Consider the following 12,717-nt stretch of genomic DNA (forward strand, 5'->3'; position numbering starts at 1 on the left):
TATTGTGGTATTATCTGCATGCTTCACAATATGGTTGGTAGCAAACCTTGCACAACAGTCATGGGTCAACAGGGTGAACAACAGCAGATTTAGGACACAGCCCTGAGGAGAAACCTGTGCTCAAGAAAATAGTGTTATAAATATTAGTCCCAGCTCACATATGTGGACCCATCAGTGAGAAAATTAAGGAATCCATTTGCATAAAGGAATATTACAGCCTAAAGGCCCCGCTCGTTTACTAAATGCTGAGGAATGATGGTATTAAATGCCGAACTAAAGTCGACAAACAGCATTCGCACATGAGTATTTCTTTCTTCTAAGTGTGCCAAGATGGAAAACAGAGGAAATAGCATCCTCTGTGGAGCGATTCGGATGGTAAGCAAACTGAAGTGAGTCAAATGCTGGAGGGAGACTGGAAACAATGAAGTCTTTTCTCAGTCTTTCAAAACATTTCATAATGATGGACATAAGTGCAACCTGACAATAATAATTAAGACTTTTTTGGCATTAGCAAAATAATAGCATTTTTAAAACACTTATGTTTTAAGTTGAATTATGGATTCTTTCAATGGACCTGGGCTTGAACTAGATTGTCTTTAAGATCCAACATTCTCTGATTTTATGATTCCATTCCAGAACCTGAAAGGAAAATTAAGTACTTGCTTATAGCATTGAAAAGATGGCAGAGTTTGATTGTATCCGAGCATTAATTTGTGACACCTTATTCAGAATTTTCACTTTTCAGGTAAATTTAGAATTCAACACATGGCTATTTTAAAATGTATTGATTTCAAGTATGACATACTTTCTGCTTCCCTATATAATATGATATTTTCCCATGATCAAATGAATTTTGTTTTTTTATTGCCCTTACATATGAAATAGCCATAAAATTATTTTTACTTGTTGGTCATTAATTTATTTTAAATACCATAATTAAAATGAAACATAAAAGCTGATACATTTTAAACAGTGCTAATTACCTCTTCTGAAATGTCATCTTCTCTCTGATCATCAGAATTATCTTCTGTGTCTGTAAGAAGCAAAAATACTCCTACTATCTATTAAAAGCTTCTCAAAAGGAAAGAAAGCTAAATTGAAGTATCAGAAAAAAACAATTCACAATCTACAGTTTGGCAATATAACTTTGACCACAAACTATCTTGAATGTCCGATTATTTTATTATTTGACCCTAATAAAAGAACTGCCTGACTATAAATGCTTAAAATATCCCCCTCCCCCTCATGTATCAATTTATACTGAGAGAAAAGAATATTCCAATTAGATTTCTAAGAACATGGAAGCACTAAGTTTGACTTTATGAATAATTAAGCCTTATCCCTTTCTCAGAGAAGAGAATTCCATGTCAGTGGAAAGTCAATATATTAGGACGGCACTGTATATTTGGCTTTTATGGACATTTTTATAAAACTTCATACATGTGGAATGGATGGCCAGTCATTTAAAAATCATCCTCTGAAAGGTCAAATTTACCATTAATGTACTTTGGCTATAGAATACATTCCATCTAGAGCAGCAATCAAGTATTAGTTTTAGGATACTTATTCCAAAACACAGAGAATGACATACCCACAAATAACACAAATGTAGGAATATTTAGTGATTTGCCCTATAGGAGACTTCCAGTTTCTCAGCAACCAAGCTCATTGTTTTTGCTACACTTCAAAATGAGTAAACATTAGTAGACATAACCAAAGCCATATTTAGAAGACTAAGGTATATGATGTTTAAATTGGAAGCAAGCCTAATTTGGAACACTGGACATCATATTGCATCCAGAAAGTGATTACCTAAGTAGTTAAACGAAAATCAACTAAAACGACCATTTGCCTGGAAGTGCAAAATATTTCCACCCCTTGTCCCCATTCTCTGTACATTTGAATCAGGCAATATGATTCAAAAATTACCTCACTTTTCTAAACTGACATTTTCCAGCGACCTATTTTCCAGTTACCTATATTACTTTCAAAACTTAGCATTGGACCAGTTTACCTACAGAACCATCTTCGTTCCATTACATCAGCCTGTCCCACCCTGTCAGTCAGGGAAAATATGTTATGGACCTGGTCAGCTAAAGAATTCTGACTGACAAGAGTCCAGGAAGAGAGCTTTCTCCACAATTGTCCCCACACTGTGGAACTATCTCCACCTGGAAGTGAGGCAGCACCTCATTCTCCTGGCCTTTCAGACAGGTGTGAAAACATAGTTCTTCATCTTTTTTGGGGGGAGGGGTTTACAGAAGAGGATGCAACCATGGGGCTGGTTAGTGCTCTGAAAGCCCTCACCACAATTTTTAATTAATTTTTAACATTGATTTTTTAAAATTCATCCTTGCCTTTTTCAATTTTCAATTTTATGTACATGGTCGTTTTAATTTTTTTAAAAATGTTTTTATGTTTTAATATTTTATTTGCACACTGTCCAGGGACTCTTTGTGAGGGAAATGGGTGGTTTCAAAATAAATAAAACAGTGATAGGGACACTATTTTGTTGAATCCACTAATGAGCTAACTTTAATCAAACAAATATTGAATCAAGCAACCTCAGTGAAACGTAGCTTGTTTATTACCAGCTTAACAAATCCTATTTACCCAACAGTTCCTGATTATCTCTATCCTAATCCAAGCTTTGGCAAACTCTCATCACCAGCACTCTCAACAACAGAAAAGTTTTTTTAAATGATCACAGAAAAACTCTAAGCCAGAACAACTATAAAAATTTATTTAAAAGGACCAAGGTCAAAGCTATTATTTGTTCCTGATGTGACAGATGAGAGTGAGGGAAGACCTCTAGATAAGCAGGTATTTGAACTGACTCTCAATTCTCTAAATCTACCACTTCAAAAATGAAAAGTGGCATTTGCTTTTAAAATAATCATTTTGTTCTTTTTTCCACCCATTTGAAACCAACTAAAGACTTATACTTCTTCAGTTTTCTATTATGCTGTTTGCAGAGTTCCCTCCCTCTTTCAATTATTTTCCTCCAATGGTGGACTTTTAATTTATATCATGCTAGGGAAGTTGGAAGAAACTGCAGCTGGGGCACTTCCCTCCATACCATTGCATATGTGGTTACTCAATCTTCCCCATCTATCAGAAGGCAGAATGAGCCCCTTATGAGCCCTGCCCATTCTTCCCCCATCACCATGCACCATGTCTTAAAACTGAATTTTAAACCAGACAGTTTCTTCCATGGTGGTTCCCTGTGTATACTGTATTCAAAATATTTTCAAAATTTCTTGAAAGAGAATGGTTAAACTCAAGTTTATGAAAGTACTATAAAACTAAGTAAATGAAACAAAGATGTATAGCTTTCTGCTGACTCCACCTTTCTGGTTGGTGGGGAAGGGGGGAAGGAGCATTGTAATCAGAAGTGGTATTCAGCAGGTTCTGACAAGTTCTGGAGAACCGGTAGCGGAAATTTTGAGTAGTTCAGGGAACCGGTAAATATCACCTCTGACTGCCCCACCCCCATCTATTCTCTGCCTCCTGAGTCCCAGAAGAAAATGGGGATTTTGCAGTAAGCTTTCCCTGGAGTGGGGAGGGAATGGAGATTTTACAGTATCCTTCCCCTGCCACGCCCACCAAGCCATGCCTCTCCCACCAAGCCATTACCAAAGAACTGGTAGTAAAAAATTTTGAATCCCGCCACTGATTGTAATGTAAGATATATGTTACCAAACTAAATAGTTCTTTGCATAAGAGTGGTTAGAATGCAGTATTACAGGCTAATTCTGCTGACTGCCAGCAGTTCGATTCTCACTGGTTCAAGATTGACTCAGCTTTCCATCCTTCCAAGGTCAGTAAAATGAGGACCCAGATTGTTGGAGGCAATATGCTGACTCTGTAGAGCGCTTAGATAGGGCTGTAAAAAACCATGAAGTAGTATTTAAGTGCTTTTCCTATTGCAATTGCTATAGATTAGGACAATTATGTAAGGACAATTAATTGTCTCTACATAATTAAGCCCTAAAACTGAAATGAATTTAAAAACATACTTTACATTGAGGCTGTTTTTTCTTGTATTTTCTAAACACATTCAAAATCACCGGACAATTGTATTTATACTTTATAGGCTGATTCGGGTGAAGTTGAATGAGTGGAAGATTGTGTATTTTTCCAAAATTTAGCAGTCCAAAATGTTAAATATGCAACTAAGAATAAATAACTCCTAAAATAACAATGAGATCTTTATTTGGATTTTTTAAATTCAAATAATTATTTATAACTCTTTATTGGGTTGATCTCTAAAAAGACTCTATGGACACATCCAAGTTGCTTTCTTGGCAACAGTGCAAAAATGATATGGCATTGTCTTCTTTTAGGATTTTTTTTAAAAATTATTTGTGCCCAACCTAGAACATTTGGACTTCCCAATGGTTTTTTATCCCAAAACTACCTTGATGCAACTGCTTGGTTTTTCAACATCAAATGCAGGTAGTCCTCGACTTACGACCACAATTGAGCTCAATTGTTGTTAAGCGAGAAAATTGTTAAGTGAGCTTTCTTGCCACAATTGTTAAGTGAATCACTGCAGGTGTTAAGATACTCACATGGCTTCCCCATTAACTTTGCTTGTCAGAAAGTTGCAAAAGATGATCACATGATCCAGGACACTGTAACTGTCATAAATACATGACAATGGCCAAGTGTCTGAAGTTTGATCATGTGATTATGGGGATGCTGCAATGGTTGTGTGTGTGAAAAACGGTCATAAGTCACTTTTTTCAATGCTGTTGTAACTTCGAACGGTCACTAAACGAAAGGTTGTAAGTTGAAGGCTACCTGTAACTCTACTCTATTTACTCTCCAGGAAGTTATAACTTCTATAACTCTTTGGAATGGATTCTATAAACATAGATTGAACATCAATAGCTTATGGAACTTTTTCCTGGTGGAGGATGCTCCTCTACTGCTGTTCGTTCAAAAGCTGTGTTGCTTATTCAAGATGGAAATCATATGGACTTAAAAAGGGAGAATGCAAAGACTTCACAACTGGACAATGCCTACTAACAGCACAGTCAATTATCTCCATCTTCAAACTTTTAACTTCAGTCAAAAATAAGGTTGACCTATTAATGGAGTCCTTTGGACAATTTACTGAGAGTCAGCCAAATAAAAGCAAAAGCTATAAAGCCACCTGCTGTTCACATCAGTGAGTGGTTCACAGGGAAACTATAACTGACCCAATTCCTGAATGTACTAGGAGAGGAAGAAATAAGTGGAGAGGTCAGAACAAAATTATTGCAACTATCACTTACTTACTTGAAACTCTCCATTAGAAAAAAAAATACAGTTAAAACTCTGTTCTTGCAATCCTATACATCAGACCTTCCAAAGCTGGTGTTTTGATAAATTATATAATAGAAATTATATAATTAGCCTGGTGAAAGTGTGAATATATCAGTTGTTGTCCAATTTATCTGGAGGGCACCAGATTTCAGAAAGTTGCTCTACACACTTTCCGGAGAGTGCCTGATTAACTATATGTAAGGGATGGCACTGGAATAGAACAATGTTGGTTATGTTTCACAGTGTTTGAAGGAAACGCTTACAGCTTGAAGCCGAGAGTCATAACACGTGCAGAGTAAGATGGAAAAACATTCAGCTTTCAAAGGGGAAGCAAATAAAAGAATGGCAGTGTACTGACACAAATAAAAGCTTATGCACTAACATATATTTAACTCTGCAGAGCGTTTCAGGACAATATGAACCTGAGGGCAGATGTAGAGCATTATAAAACATATTCAGAGATTTATTTATTTATTTACATACCTATGGCTGGCAGAATCACTTACTAGATATCTGAGTTAAGACATTATCTCAGGGATAATGAAACCTGTTTCATTATCTTGAAACGAACAGAATACTGTCAGAGAGTTGGAAGGGACCTTGGAGGTCTTCTAGTCTTCTAGAAAAATGCTGTTTTGGAATTTGCTTCAAATGTTTTACTATGAAGACCAGGATCCATGGAAATCATGACAATTTGTTTGTTGATGATTATGCGTTACATCTGATTTTTAAAAACAAATATCTGATGGACATCCATGAGAACAGTGTAATAGCCTCTCTTGATTTTATTTATTTATATCCCTATTATTTTTACAAATAAGTCAAGGTGGTGATAATAACATACCTTCCTCCTCCTATTTTCCCAAAACAACAACAATAATCCTGTGAGGTGGGTTAAGCTGGAATAGAGTGACTAGCTCGAAGCCAGCTGACTTTCATGTCACGTTCAAGAGCACTTGAACTCACTGGCTCCCGCTTTCTAGCCTCGCTATGAAAAAAATCTTTACCTCATTCTTTCTGCAAATAAAAACTTAATGGCAATCGGCAAACCTCCCCGCTCCCCACGCCAGAAAAACGGAGGAAGCAGAATCCCAGATACATACTACAAACGATGATCCAGAAGTGCATCAACCACAGCACTAAAAACTGAGTCTTCATCTCAAATAAATCCCAACCTAAGCCTTCGCAGGGGGCGGAATTTCACTGAACAGGCGCGATCGGGGAGGAAGAATTGCTCCGCTTTCGGCTCTTAGAATTCCCGATTGCTTATGCGATGAGATACGAAGCCGTATACATACCACCACCTAAAGCGATTCCCCAATATTACCATAGCATATTGGGAAATGACTTCTACTAGGCAGCTTTCGTGCCTAGTCCCTACTACGCAGCGCCTCCTTTTGCTTCTCGCTGTTCTCGAAGTTGATGCGGTTACCTAGCAACTATTTTTCTTTATATACTAGCCAATCACGTGTTTCAGTCTCCTGCTGAACCGCTACCCGATAAAAAAGGCAGCATCGGCGGCCTTCGCAGTTATCCCTAGGCAGGAACACCTGTGGCCACAAACAGCAGCGGCAGCGCACTTTCAGTCTAAACCTGAATTGCTCAGTCTCCTCCTCTCCGGGTTGTAGCATCTTCAGCGAGATCAATTTCTGATATATACCTTTCGAAGATGGCATTAGGGACGGAACAGAAGGTTCAGATCTGGGGCTCCAAACGAAGTCAATAGATGAACGTGCAGAACTATATTATATCTTTAAAAGTTTCTTTTTTTAAAAAAAAATATTCTTCTGCTTGTACTCTTTCCTTTCCATATGCTCTTGTCTTTTCCCTGATCTTTCTCCACCTTATTAGGACGCAGCTTCTTTTCTTCTCTGTAGCGTTTGAAAGTAGGCTGTGAAATAAATTTGCAATTAGCCTAGAAGAGAGCTTTTAAATTGGAACTGGCCAGTACTTGGAAAGAGTGGAAGTTTAAAAAGAAAAATCTTGAAGCAGGGCAAACTACCTCCATATTATTGCCAGGAAAATATGAAGCTATCCATGAGCTGATCTTATGAGAAATGTACCTAAAGCAGGTGCAGACACATTTGGAATAGAAGATAAATAATAAGAGAGAAAATCTGGAGTGGAAGGAGAATGTAAAGCACCTCAAATGCATGTTTAGTTGTATTTGCACAACATGGTTACCAATGATTAATGGAACTGTGCCTTTCTTAACTGTGCCTTTCTTTGGGTTGATACACTGACCACAAATAGCTACACAGGATGTTCATGCAATGTGTTAAACTAAAATGTGACTATAGGTAGACTGTGCACTTTGGCACCAAAGGATAGATGAACTCTCAAACCTCTTTGAGAGATCTTAGTGCTATCAATAAAATAAAATCATTTTAATGTTCCCTTCTTAAAGGATTTTTCATGGCAAAAAAAATAACTGAGGATTTGGTGAAAGAAGATAAGGTTCCATGAAGAAAGTTGTCTCAACCATTCTTCCATTATTATTTTTTAAAGCTAATCAGTTATGCTATGAGAGTAGTTTGGTTATGCTAGTTCATATATCTGGGATTCTTCCGTATGATATATATACTGTGCAATTACCTTTATCATTTGTGAATATTGGGGCAGGGGAAGTGTTAAACAATAGTTTCTTCCATTTGTACCAACTTTTCCTCCTTCCTCTTCTTTTTCCTTCTATCAGTAAATGTGTTTCCTTAAATGTATTAGGGAAAGAGGGAATGGCAGTATATGTGTTGATTGAGGACAGTAGGAACCATAAATATTCCAGCACCTTGGAAGATTTAACACAGAAAAGCAATATAAAAGGATGGACAACTGAAAAGTGATTTAGGTTTAGGGCCTGTAATCATTTGTTTTAGGCATTGCCAGAAGATACATCTGAATCTGATTTACTACAATTCGTTGTATATCAGCAGATTCCTGTCTCCTATTTCTACCAGTAATAGTGACAAAATATTTCAGATGTCTACTAATTTAATTTTTATTCCATCTTTATTATCTTTTAAATAACTCAAGATGCAGAACTTACCTAATAATCCTTCCTCCTCATTATTTTCCCCACAACAATCCTATGAAGTGAGTCGGGCTGATAGTGACTGGCCCAAAATCACCTAGCAGGCTTTCATGTCTAAGGTAATGCTAGAACTCACAATCTCCTGGTTTCTAGTATGGTGCCTTAACCAGGCTAGCTGGCTGTAAACTGCTGAAACTAAACTGTTTGAGCTGTATTAAGTGTGATTTTACATTAAAGAATTATAACTGTGAGATCTACAGTTCTAAATGATTTTCTGTGCTCACGTTTTTAGCTCTGCCAGCTTTCTATCAGACTGCATCACATGAATTTCTTGAAGCACAACATGGATTCTAGAAAGACTAAGTATCTACCTGAGAATCAGTTCCACTGAGTTGATTCCTAGACATTCTGTTAAGTATACTTCATTTAAGACGAACATGTGAGCTCTTCAAAATTGGTATGGAACAGAACAGTGGTGAAATAAAATGAATAAATGAATATGTTTAAATTCAGTGTGATTCATGGTATAATATAAATGTGTTTGTGCAATGGTCAGTCCAATAAGTATATTACTTAGCAAAATAGAAAAACTTACCTGGAAAAACCAGTCAGTTGAAGAGTTAATTAACTTGTGTACCAGAATTGAAATGTAAGTAAATATTCCTTTGAATACATACCCCCACATCCTTTGCGAGTTGATTTTGATGATCTAATTTAGGGAGAGGGTTTCTTTTTTTTCTTTTGCTGTTAAAACATATGGAGTATCACAGCTTGCCTATATAAAATATGCATGGACACAACTGCAGAAAATTAAACTAAATAATCAAAGCTCATTTAAATCCAAAGTTCATCTAGGTTTCTATTCCTGAGTTGTTTGTTCAAGTAAATGTTAGTATTTCTTTCACTTCTTTTCAGGAACTTCTATCACAAACAATAAAGGCTATGCAGATTCTCTTTATCTTGCCTCTGGGCCACAGAAGTAACTTGTGGCTCTCTTTTATAAAAGTAACATCAATCAGTACTAACAGAAAAGTTTATTGTAAGTCGTGATGAGACCCACCAGATATATGGGCCTATTTATCAAACAGTCTTGCAGAGTTTAAATTTCAGCGCTGGGCCATATTCTATTAAATAATGTTTTACTGAGTAAACCACAATTAGCTAGGATCACACAACAGATGAAACTATAAACTGATTTATAAGTCACACTGATTGAGATGACACAATATTCAAGCTTATTGTATCATATCTTGATGCAGAAGAAAGTGTAAATAATTTGAGATATCCCAGCAAAAGCTATCTTAACAAATTTCATTCTAACTTGAACCAAGGGATTGTTATAATAAAAGATGTAATAAAACTTATATCAACATTGATATATATACATTAGAACTGCAGAAAAAATAATTGCTACCAAATTGCCTTCCATTGAGGACCTGTATACTGCACGAATCAAGAAGAGGGCCGTGAAAATATTTGCAGATCCCTCGCATCCTGGACATAAACTGTTTCAACTCCTACCCTCAAAACAACGCTATAGAGCACTGCAAACCAGAACAACTAAACACAAGAACAGTTTTTTCCCGAAGGCCATCACTCTGCTAAACAAATAATTCCCTCAAACTGTCAGACTATTTACTGAATCTGCACTACTGTTAATCTTCTCATAGTTCCCATCGCCAATCTCTTTCCACTTATGACTGTATGACTATAACTTGTTGCTGGCAATCCTTATGATTTATATTGATATATTGATCATCAATTGTGTTGTAAATGTTGTACCTTGATTAACGTATCTTTTCTTTTATGTACACTGAGAGCATATGCACCAAGACAAATTCCTTGTGTTTCCAATCACACTTGGCCAATAAAAATTCTATTCTATTCTATTCTATTCTATTCTATAGTACTTGCTTATCTATTTTCTCAATGGTAGCATTATGAGTATTAATGTAAACACATTTAATGCTTACCAATTGTTCCACACTGCTCAGAGTCGCATTTTGTGATATGGCGGCTATTATAAATTTGATTAATAAATAAATACAATAAATGAACATAGTGATCATTTGCAATTTTTCAGCCAAGGTCTGTTAGTGCTAGCCTCAGAAAAATATTTTTATTTCTGATAGCACCTATGGGTCAAAAAGAATCCTATGAAGCTTTCTCTTTTTTTAATATAGACCATGCTGCAGCTCAGTATTTGTTTGAGGTTGAATAAATTTGCTTAGGGGGAAAAAAAGACAAAGGTATGTATTTAGAGTATGTAGTAGAAATTATGGCAGAAACTACTATGGCAAAATGGTGCTTTGAGTCTGATTACATTCTTTTAACAACAATGAATGAACAGGCACCCAGTATGGTAGATTAAAAACATAACATTCTCAACATTTCCAATCTGTCTATTAGCTTAGAAAGGTTGCTTTGGAGATCACTGGTTTTTATCCAGAAATAATTCAGAAGAACAGAAAGATATAGAATGGGGTTTTTTTTTTCAATTAGAAATTGAACAATAGTATGTGTTCTATGGTGGCACCACAGAAATAGCCACAGATGAATACAGGTAGTCCTCAACTTATGACTATAATTGAGCCCCAAAATTCAGTTGCTAAGTGAGACATGTGGTAAGTGAGCTTTGCCCCATTTTTAAGACTTTTCTTGGCACAGTTGTGAATTTGACTTCCCCATTGACTTTGCCTCTCAGAAGGTCGCAAAAGGTGATCACATGACCCCAGGACACCGCAACCAACAGAAATAAGAGTCAGTTGCCAAGCTTCTGAATTTTGATCACGTGATCATGTGGGAATGCTGCAATGGCCATAAGTGTGAAAAATGGTCATAAGTCACTTTTTTCAACACCACTGTAACTTTGAACAGACACTAAATGAACTGTTGTAAGCAGTGGTAGGATTCAAATAATTTAACAACCGGTTCTCCGCCCTAATGATTTCTTCCAACAACCAGTTCACTAAACTGCCCAGAAAGTTAACAACCGGTTCTCCCGAAGTGGTGCAAAGTGGCGGAATTCCACCACTGGTTGTAAGTGGAGGACCACCTTTAAAGGGTTCATGAAAGACAGCTTAACAGAGGAGGGCAGAGCCCTCAGTCTCTAGCCAAGTGTGCTAAAGTTACAAAACTGAGCAACTCGGCAAAGCAAGATTGTTGGTAAATTTTTGAAATGACCTGGCTTAAGATACGCAATAAAACATTTGCATTACTTTGCTGTTTTGATACAGCCTTCTCTTAACCCTCCAAATATAGCGAACGTATCACCAAACCCAAACTTTAACGTAAGTGTCTTATGAAAAGGTACCTAAAGCAGGTGCAGACACATTTGGAATAGAAGATAAATAGGAGAAAATCTGGAGTGGAAGAGAACGTAAAGCATCCCATTGAATGTAAAAATCCCAGAGGTGTTTTACTTATAATACTAATGCCAGTGGCATTAATACATTTCTTAATGTTCTTAAACTTACCTAAGTGTGAAGATTTTTATGCACGTAAATGAGTAAGAACATTACTCAAAACACTGAGTGCGGGTGATGAAATGAAGCAAAGCACAAGCCACATTTATTCAGAAGTTGCAGAACAACCCTACACTGTACCCACTCAGAAAGCAGCTTTATTAATCAACAAGGCAAGGAGGAAAGTCCCCTGGCTGAAGTTCAGTGGGTCTGTTGCCTCCCTCCAACATCCACACTGGTTTGGAGCAAGCAAGTTTCAGATTAACAGAGCTGGAAGGGACCTTGTAGGTCATCTAGTCCAAACCCACCCTCCCCATGCCCAAGCAGGAGATCCACAGTGTAGAAAGCCTGTAGAGCTTCTCCGTCATCCAGATCATGATTGTCCCTGCTTTTTCAGGAGGCAATTGGACTTTCTGGTTTTTCTTGAAGACATTTCAATTTTCATCCAAGAAGCTTCTTCAGCTCTGAATGGATGGTGGGGAATGGAAGGATTTATGTTCCTTGCAGACAGCTGGTCATTTGCATCCTTTTAGAGGGTGGCTGAAGCACTTGGGGGTTTATCTGTGTCCTCAGGGTCACCTGAATCGCTCCTGGCTCCTGTAGTCTGCAATTTTTTTCTCTGGAAATCCATTCTTATTCCCACACCATTCAAAGGGGGTCCGTCCCAAATTATGTAGCTAAAAGTCTGTAGGGATTCTCAGTCATCCAGGTCACGGTTGTCCCAAAGGTGCATTTTCAAGAGGTAACTGGGCTTTCTTTTTTTCTTTTGAAGACGTTTCGCTTCTCACTCAAGACGCATCTTCAGCTCTGACAGGATAGAAAAAACAAGAAAGTCCAGTTGCCTCCTGCCAAAAGCATCTTTGGGACACACAGTTGAAACTTACACAAGAGACTGAACGAGCAAGCATGCCC

General features: G+C 37.2%; 2 protein-coding genes across 4 annotated transcripts in view; one reads left to right on the forward strand and one right to left on the reverse strand.

The window, feature by feature from the left end:
- The window catches only part of SEL1L2 (SEL1L2 adaptor subunit of SYVN1 ubiquitin ligase), a 54,386-nt gene extending 45,761 nt beyond the window's left edge, over nucleotides 1-8,625 (reverse strand). The window contains exons 1-2 of the mRNA XM_058181845.1: nucleotides 6,417-8,625; nucleotides 984-1,033 (exon numbers count right to left, since the gene is read on the reverse strand). Of these exons, the coding sequence (XP_058037828.1) occupies nucleotides 984-1,033; nucleotides 6,417-6,471 (105 nt within the window). The 5' untranslated portion in view covers nucleotides 6,472-8,625. The remainder of the gene's footprint in view (nucleotides 1-983; nucleotides 1,034-6,416) is intronic.
- The window catches only part of NDUFAF5 (NADH:ubiquinone oxidoreductase complex assembly factor 5), a 79,692-nt gene extending 70,093 nt beyond the window's left edge, over nucleotides 1-9,599 (forward strand). The window contains exon 13 of one of the 3 annotated variants that reach the window (XM_058181831.1): nucleotides 8,634-9,599. The gene's annotated coding sequence lies outside the window, so the exon portion shown is untranslated. The remainder of the gene's footprint in view (nucleotides 1-8,633) is intronic. The other 2 variants (XM_058181791.1, XM_058181822.1) reach the window with 2 other exon arrangements.
- Nucleotides 9,600-12,717: the final 3,118 nt, after the last annotated feature.

Source organism: Ahaetulla prasina, chromosome 1, assembly GCF_028640845.1.
Source record: "Ahaetulla prasina isolate Xishuangbanna chromosome 1, ASM2864084v1, whole genome shotgun sequence".
Classification (NCBI taxonomy): Eukaryota; Metazoa; Chordata; class Lepidosauria; order Squamata; family Colubridae; genus Ahaetulla; species Ahaetulla prasina.